Source organism: Phlebotomus argentipes, unplaced genomic scaffold, assembly GCF_947086385.1.
Source record: "Phlebotomus argentipes unplaced genomic scaffold, Phlebotomus argentipes genome assembly contig_39, whole genome shotgun sequence".
Lineage (NCBI taxonomy): Eukaryota > Metazoa > Arthropoda > Insecta > Diptera > Psychodidae > Phlebotomus > Phlebotomus argentipes.
Genome location: NW_026776182.1, coordinates 548176 through 570431, shown reverse-complemented (window position 1 = coordinate 570431; position 22256 = coordinate 548176). Strand labels below are relative to the sequence as shown.

The 22256-nt window shown below is 42.7% G+C and overlaps 1 protein-coding gene across 4 annotated transcripts; it reads left to right on the top strand.

The window, feature by feature from the left end:
* Positions 1-542: 542 nt before the first annotated feature.
* On the top strand, positions 543-9442 carry LOC132263700 (DENN domain-containing protein Crag). 4 transcript variants are annotated; one of them, XM_059763614.1, is made up of 10 exons: positions 543-1075; positions 1292-2327; positions 2531-4680; positions 5333-5635; positions 5952-6032; positions 6225-6594; positions 6658-7077; positions 7251-7429; positions 7493-7846; positions 9159-9442. In XM_059763614.1, exons 2-9 carry the CDS (start codon positions 1320-1322, stop codon positions 7809-7811), a joined length of 4830 nt encoding a protein of 1609 aa, XP_059619597.1. In that variant the 5' UTR covers positions 543-1075; positions 1292-1319; the 3' UTR covers positions 7812-7846; positions 9159-9442. The 4 variants fall into 4 exon arrangements, with proteins under 4 accessions (XP_059619597.1, XP_059619596.1, XP_059619595.1 ...); XM_059763613.1 differs by having other exon boundaries at positions 9104-9442; XM_059763612.1 differs by lacking the exon at positions 9159-9442 and having other exon boundaries at positions 7493-8410.
* The last annotated feature ends 12814 nt before the right edge of the window (positions 9443-22256 follow it).

Below are 22256 nucleotides of genomic sequence, written 5' to 3'. Positions count from 1 at the left end.
TCGTTATGCTTTGGTGTCTAGGATAACATGTACCCAATTTCCTCACCATTCCCTCTTATTTTAGACCAAAAGAGCCATCTAGGGAGAAAATATTGCCATCATGACACTGTCATTTCTCTTATCTGCGTGGGAAACACCAATAACTCACTAGTCGACGGACCATTCTGACGATTGTCCTACGTCAAGCATTATTTTGATGGAAAGAAATCTGGAATTTTGACTAAATTTCAATATGAAATCTGAAAAATTCGAAAAATCATACAAATTCTCTATAAAATTTTGTAAAATCCGGGATTTTAGTCATTTGACCATGTCAAAACGAATTGTTTGCAATACAAGAGAATAATTATTATTGCTTTTTTCTAGAATAAATAAGTGTTGCATTTGATATAATAGAACTTGTAAATCTTGGAAATTGGAATTCAATAAATTCCTCGTTAAGCAATTTGCGTTCGTTCGCCCTTCGTGCATTCGCCGCTTCTCGGCTGTCTGACATTGTGTCGCGACAAGGCGAGAGATCGCGAGACTCCGAGTGGAGTGGCGACGCGAGTTTTGTGGGGCAGCGAGGCGACCAGAAAGACAAGTTCCGAGTTTTCCAAGCACACTTTTGAGAGCAGTCGGAGCTCCACGGCAATTTACTGTTTCGCCAATTCAGTACACTCGCTCGATGTAATTATACTAAATGCGATCGCGAAGGCTGAATGAGTCACCGCGCGAGTGAAAAAGAAAAATCGTGTGCTTGTGTTGAAATCTGCGACTGTGATTTCTTGCACTCTTTTCGTGCCTCTTTGCAGAGATTTCGTGGTGGAATCTTATCGAGTGTTTAGTGTAGTTGGTGGAGTTTCTCGGGTGACAAAAGGCGAGGAGGAAGTTTGGAATTGACGCGATAAATTCAGTGGAATTGCGTTGTGTGCAGCGCTTGTGTGTGTGCGATGTCCGGAAGAGCCCGTGAAGTGAGGAGTTGCGACGGAGAAGATGCTTGAGACTTGCCGAATACAAGGACTTGTCAGCTAAAAATAGCCACACGTCGCTTGGTCAGTGTCTCTTGGCCACTTCGGTTGCAGCGCTTTTGGAGGTTAGTCTCACCTGCCAGTGTATCGATTCAACAGTGGCGGACGCGAAGGACGAGAGACAAGAGCAACTTGGTCACCGTGAGTCACAACTCCGCGACAGAGTTGAATGACTTCTTTCGCCTCTGCCTGTCTCTCCGCTTCGCATCTGCCACAGGAGATTCAGTGATTGATACTTTGGCCATTCCGCACCTCATCGCTTCTCTTTTGCCACTTCGCAGGCCCCGCGAGTGACTGCAGGCCGTCCAGATGGAGGAGAAGCGCGTCGCGGACTACTTCGTGGTGGCGGGAATGCCGGAACAGCCGCAGCTCCTGCAGGAGAACAGATTCAACGACAGCGGCCACCTGAAGTCCGTCTCCTCGACGGATCCCATTATCGACATTGGGGTGTTTTTCCCCGCCCACGGCGAGAAAGTGCCTCGCGGCTTCGAGATTCTCGAGTATACGCCCACAGGACTCTATGCTGACCTCAATTTCGGCTCCGTGCGCACCACTGCGTGCTTCATCTACTTCCGGCGCGGCCGGAACAAGCCGCCACTCGTGGACATTGGCGTGATGTACGACGGAGCCGAGCGAATCATGCCGGACGCAGAGATTGTGCTGCAGACGCCCGGAGAGCGCTTAGCCAATGTGAACAACTCCTCGGCGAAGACTTTCCTCACCTTCCGGCGCGCGCGGGCTGACATGCCCTGCAACGAGCTGGTGGTGACGGATCTGTGCGTGATTGTGCCGAGCAAGGGCGAGCGTCCGCCGCACGCCTTCTGCCAGATCCACAAGACCCTAAACAAGGGCATGATGGGCAGCGACGTGTACCTGTGCTACAAGAAGTCCATGAACAGGCCGCGCCACATCAGCTACCAGCCGGAGATCCTGCACAGATACCCGGCGGCGGACCACAACGACTTCCCACTGAATCTCTGCCCGAGCGTGCCTTTGTTCTGCCTGCCCATGGGCAGCTCTCTGGAGGTGTGGCCGCACGCCGTTGAAGAAAGCGGACGGCGGCGGCGCGCCCCCATCGCGCCCATATTCAGCACCTTCGTTCTCACCGTGTCTGATGGCACGTACAAAGTGTACGGATCGGCGCTGACCTTCTACGAAGATTTCCCGTGCGAGAGTCTCACGGCGGAACAGAAGGAGTTGCTGGAGTGGAACGAGGAGATGGCAGACACACACACACTCCATGCGAACAAATCCATCTGCCTGCTGTCGCATCATCCCTTCGGTGACACGTTCGAGAAGTGGCTGCAGTTCCTCCAGGTGAGAGCGGCAAATTCACTCCGTGGCGACACAGAGATAAGACACGAAATCCCCCACCAACTCAATTAATTTAAATATTACGACAATTCTCCTGGATTAGATTAGTCTCTCTCAAATATTATTCCGCGCTGGCAAACAGTTGATATCTTATCGGAATGCTAATGATTGAATTTCACGAATTCACGGTGTTTATTTATTTGCAGCAAATGGCGACAAACGGGAAAGCGATGGCGGTGCCCATTGAGAGGTACATTACTCAACTGCTGGACGAGGTACCATTCCCCTCGCCCAGCATTCTCCTGCAGCTGTCCACCGTCAGCAATGATCGCATCCTCCTCACGCAGCCGGAGGACTCTCCGTTGCCGCGCAGCGGCGCAGGCTTCAGACAGCTCCTGGCCAATCTGGGCCCTGAAAACTGCCTTCACGTGCTGTTACTGGTCTTGACGGAGCAGAAGATCCTCATCCACTCACTCAGACCGGCGACTCTCACCGCTGTGGCCGAAGCTGTGGTGACTCTGCTGTTCCCCTTCAAGTGGCAGTGTCCCTACATCCCGCTCTGTCCGCTGGGACTCGCCGAAGTGCTGCACGCTCCTCTGCCCTACTTGATTGGTGTGGATTCGCGTTTCTTTGACATGTACGATCCGCCAAATGACGTGACGTGTGTGGATTTGGACACCAACAGCATCAGCGTGTGTGAATCCCAGAAGCATCTCACCACAAAGATCCTGCCGAAACGACCGGCGAGGATTCTGAAGCAGACACTGAAGCATCTGGAAGAGGTGAGTCAGTGCCCGAATCAGAACAGCACAAACAGCCTCGATCGGGACTTCAAGAAGAAAAAGCGCGAACAGAATCTGGAGCAGAGGATTCAAGAGGCTTTCCTGCGCTTCATGTCGTGCATCTTGCGAGGCTACAGAGATTATCTGGTGCCCATGTCTAAGGCACCAACGATTGGCGCCACAGATCCCAATGCGCTGTTCCAGCTGAGCGCATTCCTGCGGTCGCGAGACAAGGCGCATCACAAATTTTTCCAATTGCTCATGAAGACGCAGATGTTCATTCGCTTCATCGAGGAGCGGTCTTTTGTGTCGGACGGGGATCAAGGACTGGCATTCTTCGATGAGTGCACGGAGAAGGTGGGTGTGTACGAGGACACGCCCACGGAGATCAGGCTAGTGGAGTGGGACAGCGGGCACAGCAGCGAGAGGACAAAGTTCATTCTGCCACCCGAATGCCAACCGGGCGCCACGAATGGCATGCAGACGTTCATGTATAGCACTTTCACGCTCAATCCGGCACTACTAAAGCACTCGAAGAAGACACACCTGACGAATTTTGCTCAAATGCATGCTCACGTGACACCCGGATCGCCCATGGCGCGCCGCACGAAGCACGAAATCAAGGCGGCGCAGAAGATTGCGAGGAAGAGTGCTCTCAACCCGGAATCGTGGGCGAAGCATCTCCTGGCCACTTGCTACAGCATCTACTTCATCATCCTGCCCAGCGTGGTGACGGACAATCCGGGCAAGGAGCACAGTATCCTGCGGGCAGCGTACGATCTGCTGGCCAAGGCGAGCAAGTTCAAGATCCAATGCGATGAGGTGTGCTATCGCGTGATGATGCAACTCTGCGGCATCCACAATCTCCCCGTGCTGGCCGTGCGTTTGCACTATTTGATGAAGCGTTCGGGCGTGCAGGCAAACGCCCTGACGTATGGCTTCTACAACAGATGCGTTCTCGAGGCTCAGTGGCCATCGGACTCGACAACCTTGAGCCAGTTGCGGTGGAATCGATTGAAGAACGTTGTCTTCGGGGCGGCGCAGTTTCGCAAGGCGGGCAAGAAGTTCCAGTCGCGCAAGAAGCTCTCGACGTCCTGCGAGAACAATCTCAGCACACTCGAGACAGTGGACGGAACGTCGCGGACGAGCCTGGATTCCGCGCACTCCACAAATGAGCCACAGGCGAGCACATCCATTGACTTCACTGCATTCGATCGCCTTCGCGGGCGCCTGGGCAGCATTGTTCGGCAGTCTGGGCCACAGGAGCCGGCGGATGTGCTATCCAGCGCGGGGTTGTTGATCTCCGGCGAGGGCGCCAACAAGTCGCCGAGCCCCAACAAAGAATCGCCGGTGTTTAAGCCCTCGCCGTCGAGCCCGTGCGATTTGAGCCCACGCATGCTGGCAAAATCCGACAGCTTCGCTGGGGATTCCGGTCTCATTGATAAGCTGAACAGCAAGACAAGGCGAGTGCTCAATTTCCAAGTGGAGGAGGAGGAGATCGAAGATAAGCAGCTGAGCTCGCAAGAGGAGCTCAACGATGACGAGGACAACAAGCAACAATCCAGTCCGACCAAGTGAGTGTGATTCCACGTATAATTCCATCATAACTGATATTGATTTCCGGTTAATCACTTACTTTGAATCAATTGCTAGCCAAGTTTCCTAAGAATGCTGAATGGTTGTTTATTATTAATGTCGCTTTATTAAGTTAAGACAACGATTTCATTGGAAATGCGTGGTGTCGCTGAAGATTTATAGGGGAAAGCAGGGCTCATCTAGTAATTTAAATTTATCAGTATATTGTACTCTTTTCTAAACTGAATTTTCAATGGCTTTTATGATCATTCATGAATATTTTTTGCTTGAATGTCTTGAACATTGAGTAAAATGCCCGACAATCTTCTATAAAGATATCATCATTGCATCGTAAAGATGAAACTCTCCCAACGTTCGGAATGTTATTAGCAGATTAACAACATGCCAATAAAGAGAGGAAGTGTTCATATCGGACATCAATTTATCTCTTCCAGCCAAGAAAAGTTGTTCTGCATCATTTCGAAGGCTGATTCGCTTTTTGCATATTGATAAAAGTTGCGCCGAACACATTTCCGCGTGGCTTTAAAGCGCAAAACATTGATAAAAGAGTCGAGTGGAATTTTTTCCCGCCTCTGTTAAAGTTTGACTAATTTACGAGTGAGTAATTGTCTTTCTCTGCTTTCTTTCCAGAATTTCCCCACGAACACCTGTGACGCAAAACGATCCACTTGGCGCACTCAATGACGATGACGAGGAAGTCTGTGCGACTCCACAGGCGAAGAGTGCGGCCGGGGAGGAGCAGAGGGAGTCGGCGTGTAATAATAACAACACAATGTACACGGATCAGCCAATTCTGTTCAAGGGACACAGAAGTGCCACTTTTGATGAATCAACACAACTGGGCAAGAGCATGCACAGGTCGGAGACAATGCCAGCGGCTTCGGTGACGTCCAGCCTGGCGAGTTTGGGATCATCGCTGAAGTTTAGCTTTGGGTAATTAAGAGTCACACTGCTGCTTACTTTTCCCCAAATGAGTCGCTTTTATTTGCGCGTTCTCACAATTTTTTCTCCCATTTTTTGCTCCTCTGTTTTTTCTGCTCTGACTTCGTGCCGAGAAGACAGCATGACTTTCTCTCACACTTTTTAGGAATTCAGTGGCTTTTCTGTGTACATTGGAGTTAATGAAATTGTTTCTCTTTCCTTCTCCTCTTTTATCCCTATTTTTTGTTGACACTCATTTGAATATATAATTTCTTTCCATTTTTCGTTCAACATTAATTGCAATATGTGTACATATATGCATAAATAGACGCTACTCACCTGCACGTTTGTCGTTGAGAAAGGATTTGAAAATTCCGACGCAAATAATCGAGAACTTTCCCAATATCAGGTGAGTTATGTAGTGATTTATGTACAGAAGATACCTTTCATCTCCTCAAGCTGTTGTATATTTAAACATGTCTTTTTTTTGCACACTTTTGAATAACTCGTGTCTCGTGAATTTTGAGGAATTTGTGTGAGATGAGTGCTGGAAAGTTAGGTGCGCCTTATTAAATTTCCATACTTTCTCTCGTGCTTTCAGCCCGAGTCTGACTGGGAAGAAGTCCAATGAGATCATTCAAGGTGGAATAAGCAGCATCAAGCATGCAGCAACGTCGGTGGCGAAGAAATTGGATGAGATTAAGGAGGCGATTTCGGCGAATTCCACACCCGTGAAGACGGGCAGTCTTGAGCGCGGTGCTCAGTTGCACGTGTCGGAAGATGACTTGCTGACAGACGATGCGGCGTCGCGTTCGCGACGCGCTAGTGATCTGGATTTGTGGGGGAGATTGAGTGAATCGAGGAAGTCTAGCTACAATAATTTAGTGCCTCTAGGCGAGAATACGTCCAGCAATAGCTTGAACAGCACTTATCCAACACTACCGGACAACTTGTATCCACCATTTGTGGAGGTATGACGACGGTGTGAGAAGAGTGCAGTGATATGAGAGATTTAATGTTGTTTTCATCAACAGGTTGGCGAGACCCAAGAATGTGATATTACGATAGAATTAACGTCTTGCTCACAGTGTCACAATTGCTCTGTGCTGCTGTACGACGAGGACATAATGGCGGGGTGGTCGTCTGAGGATTCCAACTTGAACACAACATGCCATGCCTGTAGCAAGTTAACTGTGCCATTCCTCAATGTCTACATGAATGTTCACAACGAGACACTGCAGAAGGTGAAGAAATCAGAACGTATCAGCGTGCCGTATCTGAATCCATTGGTGCTGCGAAAGGAATTGGAGAATATTCTCATGCAAGAGGGTGACGGTGTCCTCTGCAAGCTGTCGTTTGTGGAGGAGCATCCGATCATCTATTGGAATTTGGTGTGGATCATGGAGAGAATTGACGTTACCACACATTTGCCCAACTTGTGCCTGCCGAAACAGGTGATTATTTCTCGAAGAATCGACCCTTTACCATGAATCTTTGATTACCTACAGAGCTTTGAAATTCTGTCTGACTTTAAGTTAATGTGTCGCATGAATTATATATGCACTGTCTGACCGCAGCAAACAGCCTTCAATGCTCAACATTTCGCTTTCTTGCGGTTTCCTTGCAGGAGGACGAGGAAATTGACCCACTGAGTGGCATGAAAACGCTGGTGGTTCACTGTTTGTGGGACAATTTGGAGTTGCATTCAGAGGCGGGACCGCCGATGTACATTGTTTGGCGGCAGAATCCCTCGCCGAGTCCTCTCCTGAAGGCTCTTCTCACAGACCAAACAACGCTCAATCGAACGTGAGTGGGGAATAGTATTCTCTGGCAGGAAGATAATCGATAATTTCTCTCTTCCTTTTTCAGTGTTATTCAGCAAGTGATCTCAGCTGTGAGATGCAACGATCTGCTAACTCCTGTGCGGCGTCTGGCGAATGAGAGGCACAAATTGAAGGGACGCGGTGTGGATCGAACCCATTCGATCTACAGAGACGTGCTGTTTCTCGCCCTCACGGCGATTGGGCGCGCGAATATCGACATGGGATTCTTTCATCGGGAGTACGCTCTTGTGTTTGACAAGCTAACTGAGAAGGAGTGCAAGACGTACTATCGGAGTCAAGATCTGCCACCGGCGGCGGCGGCAATTTGCTGCCGAGCCTTCTTCAAGCCTCTCCTGCTGCCCTGACACACAGACAATCGACAGATGTGGCATTTGCGCAGGTAATTGATATGATCATCTTGTTATCTGCTTCATCTCTGGTGCACTTTTCATTAGCCTTACTTCCCTATTACCATTATTTAAAAGCGTCGATCGCCGACACCACAGCTTAGAAGTGGTGTCGATCTTATTTTATAGTTTATAGAGAGTGAGATGGTGAAATCTCCCTGTTGACTCGTGAAATTATGTGTGTCTATGCGCGTATAAATTGTTGAAGATGCAATACACACCATGTTATCATGATTTTGGATTTGGCGATAAGTATAATAAATTTATGTGGTTAACACGTTTGAATCAACGAATTGATAAGCACACGCATTGAAACTTTAAAACTCTGGTTTGTACTTAAGCGCGAGGACAAGGAGCCACTCAATTACCAAGAGTAAATTCTCGGTTGTAGCGTTCATTAACACTCCATTTATAATTTACACACGGAACACGGAGATGAATATCTTCAAATTTATTCTGTTACTCTTATTAGAAATTATTACATGAAATGGCTTTTGTAAAATTGTACAGTGTCGGCACAGCTGATGGAGAAAATAAAGTATATGATGAGAAAGTGAGCAAGGACTTCAGTCTGTGTATTTTCCCGAATGCGGAAGTTACTGTCTAATGACTGTTTTGACGCGACAAATTAATCCAATTAATGTGGAGATTATTCTGCAGCAAAATGATAAATGTTGATGCACATTGTTTACCCATTAATCATATTATTTCAATTAAGGCAATTGTATGAGGCGTCTCTTCGCGCATCTGCTAATATGTTGGCACAATTATTCATTAGACGTGTGTGTTTATGTGTGTGGGTTCAATGCAAGGCGAGAAGAGATAGTTGCGAGATTAATTTTATCCTAAATGATTTGCCATTTATTGCGGAGAGGCGGTCGTTTCACGAGTGAGAGCGAGAACAATGGGATAATGAGATGAATTTCATTTGGATGATTTCCTTTTGGAGTGCGAATCTCCCTTTGGTCAAGTCACATATGACCTGCTTCGGGCGAGTGGGTGTGAATATTCTGCAAATTAGCACATTCGTGGTGATGCTCTTGGTGCGATTATTTGAAATATGAGTGTGGGATATGTGAGAAATGCCATTGAACATGTTCCTTGCGTCCGCCTGTCTCATTTGCCGCAATTACTCCCACTATCACGCTCGAATTCCTTCGCCTTCTCGCCGCAATATCATCTTTCCTTTCACTCTCTTCTCCGCCCCCCAACTTGGCGACCTTCTCTGGACAGCAGAATCAATCATTTAGTTGCAGAATCTTATCTCCGATCGTCCTTTTTTCTATGGTGACACTGGCTGGAAAGCTTGGAGAAAAGTTTGGCGAGTTCACCGCAAAAAGTTGATAGCAGACGCTAATTACGCAGAGGCGGAAATTCATCGGGGACTTGGAAAGTCGTCTCGCCGCGCAAATTGGCAAAGATGCTCATCCTTCTTGTCTCAAGCGGGACAGATTGTGCCAATTTCCATCTGGCAGCAGAGACGTAGTGTCTGCCAAGCCTATGATTTGCAGGTAATGAAATAATAAACTGATTAGTCTGTGCCTTGAACTTGCTGTTGGATTTTTCTTGTGGTTGAAGAAATCAATAATAATGTGAAATTGTGATGAGAAGCAAGCGTTTTGGAATGTTATGCTAAGGAAATGTTGCATTTGCGATGAGTTAAGTTATCTACATTTTTTCAGAAATCATTATACACAAATTTCAGTAGATAAACTCAATACTTTGATTCGTTCATAAACATATATATTTTGTTTATGTACCACTAATAAAGCGTTGAATGAAGTTTTTTGTGGAAATTGCCAGAAAAATCTGTGTATTTAACGATAAAGTGTACTTAAATGCGAATTAACGCTTAGCAAAAAGCAATTTGAGTGCATAAAGTTGTTGATGAAAACACTGGAATAATCCCGATGTGGATGTTTTTACTGTGTGGATTTACGGATTTTCAAAAATATTTAAGCTCCGGAAATGACTCAAATTCACCTCTGAATCAGTTCAATGGGATTTTAGGTGAGTAAAAATTGCGTTTCAGTATGATGACGATAAAAGTGCTCATGAAGTATTTTGTAGTAGCAGAAATCCATGTTTTTCATGTCAATATTCAACAGATTGTTATCAGAGTGGTTTTGTAGAATTTTCCGTCAACCATCAGTCATCAAGCCTCAGTGGTGTTTTGCTACGCCACTGACGGTGGCCGATTGCGATGATGAGAGGTCGGAAGGGATGCTGATCATCCATCGCCAGGGTCGGAAGATGCTCGGTGAGCCCGTGACATCAAAGTGTCTATAAAGTGGTAGACGAGATTGCGGAGGAGCAGAGAAATTCCCCAAGCGGAATTCCATATTTGGAGAACTTTTAAAGGGGAATTCGCCGCCCGTTTTATTTACTTTTGCACCGCGCGGCAAGAAAGTCTCCGGGTGGAAAATCTCGGGGTGTGCAGCATGTGGGTGTGGAGATGGGAATCTCTTATTCTGGCTTCCTCTCTGCCACAATGCTGTCATCCATTGCCGGAAACCGTATTCCATTGTTCAAATATATTCCACCATATTGCCATTTATCGCTCATTCTCACTGTCTCTCCACGCCCATCATTGACTTTACATCCCCGCCCGAGCGCTTTTTCTGCTGCCGTTTTGAGGGCCCTTTTCCCACTCGATGCTTGGCTAAAGACATTTTATAAAAATTCCATATTTACACTCACATGTCTCTCATGCTGAAGCCTGTGATGGAATCTAAGATGTTTCATCAAACAGTGAAAAGGCCACGCACAATGACGAAAACGCTCGTCCTCGAAGCTCTTCGCACTTTCCATATATATTTTTTCAACCTCGAAAGCGCCACAAGAGGCAAAAAAAATTAACCTATAGAAAATATTTTACATTTTAATGCTGTTTGAGGGAAAATTGGTCCGATATTTGTGTACATTGACAAAGCGAGTATTGGCAAAAATGTTTACCAAAATTAGCCCAAAGCCAATATTGTCAATATTATTTTGAATACGAGTGAAAATGAAATTTTACAAGTTAATTAATCTGCCAGGAATGTCTTGGTTTTGATACAATTTGATGAATTCCATTTTAAATGACATAATTGAGGTTACCAGTGGAACCAATTATAATTTTGTAATGGTTTGAGTCTGTTCATTTAATTATCGAAATGCAAATATAGAAGCCTAAAACATTCAACCAACTACCCAATAAAACGTGTTGAATAATCTACTTAAAATAGTCACTTAAAATTGGATAAATCCGAGTAGTTATAATAATTAAAACTTTATCAATTTACGCTATTCTGCACCAGAATTTGTTCACGTCATTAAAAGTGTGAGTTATATCATAATTCTCTTATGATATTGTACTCACGTGCTGTAATTAATTTTGCTGTGCGTTGCAAATGTGTGTCAGAACTGGGAATTTACGCATGTCAATCGAAGAGGATTGATGAGTGAAACTCCTCCTTGTGAATTGAAATTGTTCGTATTCCATGGCATGTGGCTGAGTGCTGTGTGGTGTGAAATTGCCGTTGAATTCGCTGTGCAGAACACGCGAGAAATGATTCGATTCTATGTCACGACAAAGCCACCCCTCGAGGATCTTTGTACTACACGATGCTCCCAGCCAGACGGAGAAACTTCTGCAACAATGTCCATTACGAGGGTCTCTGTCGATGTACAGAAGCAAATGACTCATGAAGAAGCATTGGCAGAGAGCAAATTGATAAAAAATCAGTGCGGTGAGAAGTGGAGACAAATTCCAATACGTAATGTTTCCCTTCTATTCTTCTGTGTCATTTGATCAGAGAGAGAATGAGCAGAGCGAAAGGACTTTCTTTTGGGGGCTTTCAAAGAGCTGAGCTGAGCGGAATGCTGGGTGAAGAATGGCAAGCAATCTGCCCTCGGGAGGGCAGAGAGTCAACGTCTGGGCTGCATTGGTGGCAAGAAGTTGTGGAGCAAAGGAAAATGGGAAAATGAAATGGTGTTTGCGAGAGACTATTAGGAGCACAAACCTCTTTTAATAAACACTTTATACAATTTAATGCCCATCATTTGCCGTCGAAAGTGGATTTTCCGTTGAACTTCATTGGATTTTCCGGAGCTTCGGGCTCCAAAAACCCCTTTTGTTCAGAAGCTCATTGCGCTTGATTATGTCCCGTATTACAAATTAACATTAACGGTCACTGTGTAAACAACCGACAACATATTCTACGCATTTTTGGGGATGATAAATTAATTCCGACACAGTGTTGCGTCATAGTTAATTCCTAAATACACCACCCCCGCGAATTCTTTATGTTCTTCTGACTTTCCGGAAGCACAATATTTTAGATGCTTCGCCTGACTTTGGCTGGTCTTAATTGAAATAACATTACATAGAATGGCGAGAGTGAAGAAGAATGGGAAAATTTTTCTTTCTTTTAGTACATAATTTTTATTATATGTACAACATCAAAGGAAAACTTTTGCTTCACTGTTAGATTTCTTTCTGTGCAGTGGAAAATAAAGAGGAAGCTCGACAAATCAAAGCTTTTCTCACAACTTTGCATCACATTATGCTTTATTCCCATGTGACGAAACTTTTAATTTACTGTTCTCGTGAAAGCGCTTGAAATTCGTGTCTTTTATCAAAAAAGGAAACAATCAAATTATACAAAATTGTTGCTGACACGTGATGATAACGGTTATTTGTGCCTTTGGTTTCGTGTTTTAATTGATTCATCAAATAACTTGAGTTGCGATTATTTGCCAGTTATTTTCTAATGCAAAGAATTATTAAATAAATTGCATTTCCGGGCCTTGAAATGAATCTTTGCACAAAATATGCTATTCTAAACCTTTTCTGAGCTTGCAGTGAATAAAAAAGCAGATGGTGTTCTAATCAAATTTATAGTCAATATCAGAAAAAAAAACTGTCCCAAATTTGTGTTCGAAAGTGCTCTATTCAGTTCTCCAACGAAAATCGAATATTAACCATCCAATTTTTCAGAGGAAAGGAAACAGATTCTGTGTGTAAAGAGCCCATGAGACATGATGAAAAATGCAGGAGAGATCCTTAAATATGATGGCCCAGATTCCTCAATTGGCGAGGCAATCTGGAACGAAGTTGATAAAGGGGAATGGATTTAGAGAGTGACTGCTGCCACTTGAGGAATCGCACAGACTCCGTCTCGTCCTGGCAGAAAACTCATTTCCTGGCTCTTGTATTAGATTTCAAAATAACGCAAAATAACATTTTTCCTTATATCCGCATCAACCACACATTTAAATTTAATTACAGCGAGCATTTCTTCGTCTTTGGTCTCCCTCGGACTGAAAATTCCAGTCCGCGCGCGCGTTTCCCTTTTTTCCCGTGCTGCACTAATGAATAAATATCATTTCCAGGATATTTTTTCCTTCACTCTCTATCCAACAGAGATTAAATGAAATTCACATTTATTATATTCACTAATTGAATTGCGTCTGTGATTGGGAGATGAAAAATTCTGTTCTTGAGCGTTCCTCTCTATTCCTTTGATTAAAAATTTCATTTGGCTTAGGAAAAATAACCAGACGAGAAAATTTTCTAGGGCGTCTGTAAAAAATGCTTATATGCAGAATATTTCTCTAAAATGGTTTTGCCACAATTTATTACCTCTTCCAGTGTGGTGCGACTGAGAAATATACGTAAATCCAGGCCGTGGCCATTTGTAGCGAGGAAAGAAGTATCGGTGATTTATTGGGGACGATGGGAGGAATTGCAAGAGCCTCAGAATGGAATAAAATGTCCTTAATCGAGAGGGGGACAAATGGGACGGAGAAAGTGTCTTTTGATTTATAGTCCTTTGATTTTTAATACAATGGATCTCCATTCGATTAGAATTTCATTGAAATTCAAATTCTCCGTCAGTCCATTTGTGATCAATAGCAACAGATAAAAGCAGTGACGCTGAGTGTGGCACAGGAGACGAGCCCTTGAGAAAGCTTCCTCAATGCAGAGCGCCGAGTAAATGGGAAGAAAATGATTTAACGTCATTATAATATGATGCGAGAGATAAAAGAAATGATTCTCACACAGCGTGTGAGCCTCTGGAACTGAATTGATGTCTCTATGATGGAAAAGGCGGAAGACTGCGAGTGAAAACCACCATTTATCGTCGCTCATTGAGTCAGCCAATCTGTGCATAGTGCCTTTCACTTCATCTCTCGATGGTGTTGATCTTGTCTCTTATCATTTGTCCACCATTGATTTTCCTCACCCGGAAATCTCATCAGAGCACATAATTATTTATGGGCCAGCATAATGACTAGAAAGGCCATTTATTTGCTCAATAGACTTCCCGAATGTTGTATGAGGAATTCACGTTCACAGGATTTTCGTATAATAATATGATGGAATTAGAAGTGCGGAAAAGGATGAAAAGGTAGAAGGGAAATAACTGGCATTCTTTCCACCTCAAAGGCACACAAACGAATCTCTCACGTGAATTTTCGGTATTCTTTTGACTGTGCAATTAAGGTATGAATTTTCATGAAACTCACAGTAATATTATCCGTTTACTTCCGGCGTTTGCATGAGGAAATTGGGTGGGAAACACTTTCCTCCCACACACAAGTTTGCTGTGCAGGAAATTAGGATGTCTTCCCAGTATGAATTGATGGGAAATTGAGCCATTTATCCGATATTCAATAAATCAATTATATCGCACTCAATTGTATGAAACATAGAGATTTCCTCACAATTGTCTTCCAGAATGCATCATACTTGTATCTGATATTGTGTCACAGAATGAACGAAGAATATTATTTCATTCATTATGTTATCAGTTCTTATCACGTATATGATGATTTTCTAATTGCTATTGTAGTTATCAAATTTGAAATGGAATTTATAAAAACGGGTAATTTAAACTGAAAACATAATAATAAAATAGTTAATTAGAACTTTAATAATATATTAAATGTGTACGGAAATAATGTCATGGTTAGACGCAATTTCATAAATTTTAATCCCTCAAATCTCATACACATTAAATTTACTACCACAATTTTTCCATATTTACGATTGTAGTTTCATTTTGAAATTGAATTCCACTACGAGGACTTATAATTTCCTGTCACGACACCGACATTCCCAGGTTTATGAGCAGTGGTTACAATGGCAATTTGAGCTGAGAGCTTCACTTGCAATATTAATGTTCAATAGGCCACTGCAAATTAAGCTCTCACTCAGATGACAATTTTTGGCAAAAGTTTAGGCGATGTTTTCGTGGATGATTCCGGTAAAATTGCCCCCGTGCCGTCACTAAGCGTGCTAACGAAATTGAAGCACTTTGGCTGGGAATGTGGCAGTGGTTTTCCGTGCCTCTTTGCATGGCGCAACACTTTGCGTGAGTTAGGAATAATTGATGGCAGCAAATTCCCATTTTCCCCAATTCAGAGATTGGCTTCCTCCGCGCGTGTTCTCCTCAAATCGCTCTGGGAGACACTTGCAAGACGGAGGTGGGCGTCCTCACGCCATGCCAATGATGATGATGATCCGAGAGTGTAATTGCAAATAGCACCGAAATGTTGTGTCGTGCAGAGTTCCAGCGACATCATCTTGTGAGTCTTACATATGGATTATGGATTATTATTTGTGTGGAGTTTATGCCTCAATAATGTAAACATATTTCCTATGGCAATATTTGCAAGTAGATGGAGATGGTTTTATTATAAGCATTATGAGCGATGTTTGTGAATAAGGGAAATTAATAATTTTCAAATTTCAATCTGACGTAGAATGTAAGAGATTTGAAATATTGACATCTGAGCTGCAATTGTGGTGTTTCCATATCAACTTCTTGTTTCGCACATAAATATTGCATATTTATTCTATTATAAATAAAATAAGAAATTTACATACAGCAAATAAACTAATGGTGAAAACACAGCATTTTGCTCATACCATCTCGGCTCGGTCCCGTCAGATTCCCTTCAGAATTTTGGTCTGCAGATCAAGTTTTGGCGCCTTCACACAATCTGATTTTCTCCACAATTATGGCTCATTATGGACGAAATCAATTAGTTTTTGAGTTTTTTTCCACACTTAAATTCATTTCCTTGACGATTTTCTCGATTTTCCATATGAAAATGGTCTATTTTGACCACTTTGACAGCAAGCGCATTGTCAGACACGTCAAAGTCAAATTCAGCGCGGGTTGCCCGACGTAAAATCTGCAGGCACACACTCGAAATAAAAATGTCGTGAGCAGGAAGGAAAATACACGATTCGTGTGGGGAAGAAAGAGATGAACTAAAACAATTGTCCAATGACAAATGCTGTGTTTTCACCATAATGAACAAAACATCTGCTTAGGTTTATTAACAGAATGATTCTTCACATTTCAGATGATGTGCATAAAATTGAGTGACTCTTCTGGGGAAGATCTTCGTGACAGCTATATTACTAGGAAACATATATCATTTTGATCCATTCTTTGCTGGCATCTTCGCAACTTGCTTTCCGATAAATTCATCTTGAATTACCTTCTACATTATTCAATTGAGATTTCCTCAGATGGGAGCTTTTCGCCCAGAGTATTGTGTAATCATTCATTTTCTCCTCCGAATATGTGATCCAACAATGCGGAGAGAATCTGAAGTGTGTGAAAGACAGGAAAAAGTTCTTCTCCTGGAGGAAAAAGTCGACCATCATTCAGTGTTAATTTTGGAAACAATTTGACTTTATCGCACCATTTGCCATCACTCTGCCCATTTTCCCATTGGCTCCTCGTGCGCCCCCAGGCGCTCTTCCTCACCGACGATTGATGGGACACCGGAGGGATTTCATCTGAGGGCGTCGAGGAATGAATGAGTGGATTTCCTCTCAACTCCTCTGCAACTCTCCTGCCGAAGTCAATTAATTGAAATCAACGCCACTTCATCTCTTGAAATCAAAATGAATTGATTAAAATTGATTGATATTCCGCTCTGTTTCACACCATTTTCCAATTCGTATCTCATTTTCGATAATTTGTTTTAAATTTTCACACCCTCTTTGCGATCAGGGGGTGAAAGAAGGCTTTTGTCTAGCGTGTACGTGCATAAATAATTACATTTTTTGTTCAGTGGAACTTTCATTCATTATGGGTAATGGGATATCTGCATTTATGCACACTTCACACGATTGGAAAGCATTGAAATTGAAACAATCAATGCTATTAATCATTATGAATGCGTTCTTTTGTATGCATTGTCAGCAATTTCAGCTATTGGGCGTGAATTAATAAAGATTATTCCTTAATGCATCCAGTAAAATTGCAAATGCATAATGTATTTTCCATATCTGCTGGTTTGTGTGCCATCACATGGAAGTTCCACGGTATAAACTGCGCCTGAACTCAAGTTCTAGAATTACATTGTTATCTGTCAATTGTGGGGTAAAAGTTGCGGTGCACACGAGTATGGCTTCTTTTGCTTCACAAAAGAAGTATTTACTCAGGAAAAGCGGTGGCTGAACAAATAGAATTCCTATCAAATTCCATGCGGATGTTTCTGCGGTGCTGAGGTGCTTTTTATCCACTCAGGAATGTGCTGTGGTTCATGACAAGAGAGACCACTTAGAGAGCACACACTCTAGAGATGATGTATGTGACTCTCAGTTGTAGTGGGTTTGAATATGCTAATTCGCTCTCTCTTACTTTGTCAAATCCCACGAAGAACGGATATTATTTTCCCCATCATTAAAATAATACATCCCATCTCACCTCCTTCGTCATGGAGATCATGCTGTGTGTAAATGGAGAAATAATTCTGTCAGCAATGCTTGGCTTCCCACCCACCTTGTCACCCTTCACGCGCGCTGTCTCAGTGAAATGAAGAGGAAAGTCCGTGCGGTGCAAATGGAATTGAAAGTGTGGTGAGACTTCCTCATGCCCTTATCTCTCGCCCTGCTTAGCGTGAATCCACAGCGAAACCATTCACACCTCGCACGCCCTCCGCCGAAGCTTTTATGGGGTGCACACAGGGGGAGTGAGAGATGGCATTTTGGATGGTTAACTTACAAAAGAAAGTACTTTTCTCACTGTCTCTCGCAGCGCGTGTGTGGGTGGCCAAGAAAAAGTGGGGGCCAAACAGGAGATGGAAAGATCTCCAAAAAGCATTAACACACGACACACAGCGGATCTGACGCGGAGTTGGGGCATCATTGAGTTTTACAACTGGCGTGAATGGCGTTGAAATGAGAAATGACGCTAGGGTGTGATGAAATTTGTCCTATTTCTCACACAATACCTTTTCCTCCACCGCAATTTATATCGTCTCGCCACCACTTCCCCACTGGAGCTCCCCAAATGCGCTCCCCGACTCCTGAGCGCGCGCTGTAGCACTCGCACTTTGAAAGGAACTGGAGGTGTGCTCATGCACTCCAGAAGAAAATAACGATAATGTTTCGATTACGATTTGGACAGCAAGAATTTCGCTGTTCTGACGCAATGGCAATTGGTGAAAAATGGAAAATCTATAAGATCTCTGGCATTAACTTTGTGCCGCACACCTCAATAACTTCTCCTCGCAGTCTCTTGAGCGTGAAGTGGCGTTGCATGTTGACGGGCGACACGTGGAACAGGATGAATGTCAGCACTGGAAAAGAGTGGGTGATTTGCTTGCCAAACAGACGAAACACGCTATATTTGCACGCCAGCATCCCACATTTCTCTGTGAAATTGGAAAAACATGTCCAATTTCATTCGAATACATACACGAGCGTATTTTTCAATCAATAATTCCCTAATATATCGATTATATATATTATGGTCAGTGTACGCAAGTTTTAAGCTGCTTGCCAAAGGCAGGAATGTCCTCCGCCCACCCTTGTGCCGCAACTGTGGGATGTTTTAGTCAATGCGGAAGGTCATCCGCTGTGGCATAAAGTTTATGACCCATTTGAGAGCTTTCTCACAGTGTATATGGGCTTGTTTTTCCCTTGGCTTCTAGCGGAAACCACTGAATGAGCACAAAACACTTTCCGGGACACCCTTTCGATTGGCGAAACTTTTTGATTTACTGCACTAATGGAAATCAATTCGATAAATTAAATTCATTTCTAATACGCCGCACATAAATTTGATGGGGAATCATGACTCACCTTGCCTTAGGTCTAATTATCAGATAGCGTGGGTGACATGGCTCTCGAACGTATCCTTAAATCAGCACAAAAACACTGCTTGACCTTCATTTTCCTTCGCCTTTTCCACCTATCCATCCCTTATCCTGCAGAAAAGGCGCGATATTATACTCCGTCACGACATCGGATATTGGTTTTCATTGGATTTTCCACAAAATTAGGAATTGAGATAAATTTTTACCCAAATTCAATTATCATGCTGAGCAACGTCCGATTGGGTTTTGCTGGTTGTTTCCCTTGATTTTAAATGAAGTCACCTTCATCAAAATGCCCTGAATAATTTTTCCTCTTTTTCCCCACTTCCGCGGGATGTGTTTTCGTCACTTTTTGCGGTGTTTTTTTAGTGTGCGTGGAAGTGTTGCAAGAGCTTATGTTCATAGTGATAGCAGTGTGTAAACGTATAGTCTTATCACTTTTCCATTTGTCTTGTTTTTTGTGTGTTTATGCCGTTTTTCACGTCACGCATTAGGGCGTTGAGAATGGGTGAGAAAATGGAAAATTGTGAAAATGGGCAAAACATCACGAATTCCTATTTGCCACTGTCAAGATTTATTTGAAATTCGTGTAGACTTTAAAAATATGACTGTGCCCAGCCAAAATCGGAGTGTGTCTGAGTGTGAAAATCTGTCGAAATCTGGAATAAATGGTTGTTTTACAATGACAATAAAAAGAAAAAGGGGTGCAAAGAGAGTATGATATTTTCTGTCCTGGCGTCCTAAGAAATTATGTTTATAGTAGACACGGGGGAATTACACGATTTGGGGGCGAATGTGGCAAAATCTAAATCGATTGCGTATTTATCCAAGTGTGGCAGGCACTATAAAAAATACATAAAAATTTATTCCACTTCCCATCTGTCCTCAATACATAGAACAATATATTTCCCGCGCAATATTACTTGAGAGGTTAAATGAGTCGGAGTATTTTATGACCATGATCGACTTTGTGAACGCCACACAAAAAAACCTTTCATTTCCGTGAAGGTAAACTTTTATTAGACCACGAGCCTGGGCATTCCGCGAAGATCCTCTAGGCATTGTTTTCTTCTCATAAAACAACATTCTCACAAATAATTTCCTTCGTTCTCACAGTGAAAAAGAAAGAAACATGCTATATACATTTCCACGGAAGGTGGCAAGCTCTCAAGTAAATTACATTAAAATTCTCTCGATTCACTTTAATCCCTGAAGTGTAATTCAAAGCCAATCTCACACTCAATGAAGACTTATTGCGAGAAAGAGTGGCAAAGTTTTGAGCAATGAACACTCGTAGAGCAATTTATAGCATATCGATAGTTTGTTTTTCGTGCAGAAACACGAAAATATTCTGAAACGAATTGATTTCACACTCCAACACGATTCAATTTTCAAATTGTATCTGGAAAACTTTAAGTCTTTAATAGGATTGAGAAAGCAAAAACATTTTATATCAATGCACATATCTTGAATGGAAGAAAAATCATTGAATGTTTCATGGAAAACTTTGCCGTTTTGCATTCTACATGACTTTTGCAAGTGTGTTGCAACTAAGATAAACTTTTACGAGAAGTTGTACACATATTTGTATTTATTTTACAACAAGGCAGAATTCGCGGGAGAGGCAAATTACCCTTAAAAGCTTTCTACGTGTGTTTGATTATGTTTATATTGGTTTCGACGAAATTAGTATTGCAGAAAAACACGGAAAACAAACTTTGCATAATCTTAGTTTGAAGAGTACAAAGTTTGCAACTTAACTTCCTTTCTTCCTTATTGATTTTCTGCCTTCAAACAGGAGCTTTTTCAACGCACACACATTGATAGTCTTGTGTTAATCAATATCCTTTAATCTTCGTTATATCATTGGCTTTGTAGAGCATTGTTCAATGTAAGCATGCAAGTTTGTAGCCTTTGCCGTAAGCACTATATTGTTCTCTACTGTGCAAATGCAGCGACATAAACAACAATTTGCCGAAACTTAATGTTGTGTAAAACCACATTTTCAAACAGTGTGAGTTGTTTAATTTTCTAAGAAACACTGCAGCAATTCTACATTAGAATTTATATGTGTTATAGCAAATGTTCATATAATTCCCAGAGAGAGAGAGATATTCATGAATATCCAAATATTTGAATGTTTCATTGGACCAGAGAAGGTACACACTTCAACCTTGTTCAATATCACACGCACGGTGTTGTTGGGAAATGTTCTCGTAATTTGCGGTGACACCACTCTCAATGCGACGTCACCAGGTTAAGCAGCAATTAATGTCACGGAACGTATGTAAGTAGTGTAAAACTACAGTGTATAGCGCACAAGCTGAAGGACCATATTGACATAAGGGAGGAATGTTTTGTGTGTGTGACTATTTAATATTGCAGAATGCTCTAAAAGGGTGGCACAAGGGACGGTGTTTGCGATATATCGCCTCGTGGCGAAATAAAGAGAAGCAAGAGAAGTGAGGAAATGAAATACACCCACTCTATGACATCCTCGTAATTACCATCCCTTTTTGGAGAAGCAATTTTGTGATTTAAGATGATATGTCGCTCAAGTTTCTGGGATTCTCAAAACTGGGAGTCACTTTACCGGAATAAACCTCGCCACGAGTTCGAAGTATATTTTAATTCTCAATTGGCAAACTTTAGCTCAAAGTTTCAACTTTGACTCTCAGATTGTTTCGTCATATTGATTGGATTTCAATGGTTTAATGTTCACCATTAAATGGTATATTTCTACCACACAGACTACACAAAATTGTCATGAGATTAACTCTTAACTGTTGAATTAACAACGCCAAGCAAATCCTCAAGTGGTTCAGAAAGGCACTTTGCTGCTGCTGCTGCTGCAATTCAAAGTTATTCCACTTTGCTAGTATTTTCTCCTTCAAATTGTTGCGACGTGCGTTGTACACTGTGTAGAAGAGCCAGAAAAGGGGAAAACACTTCAATTTTAATCGTCTTACGTGCAAGAATTCTGAAGAAATTCAAGAAATAATCTTCCTGAAGACGTCACAAGTACAAAAAAGCCAACGAAAACAGATAAAATACTCAAGTTCCCTCATCATATCTAATCATATTTGAAAATTGAGATGCGTACAATCTCAATTACTTCCCTCTGCCTTCCCATTTGAGCTCCATTTAAGGAAATGTGTCCTTCTGGAAATCAAGCAGCATGACAACCACCCTCAAATTATCATCTCAATAAGTTGATGGCGTCAGTCGAGCAGACCCTCTTTTTACAAGAATATAAAAGCAATTTCAATTCTATCGCATGTCAGAGAAAAG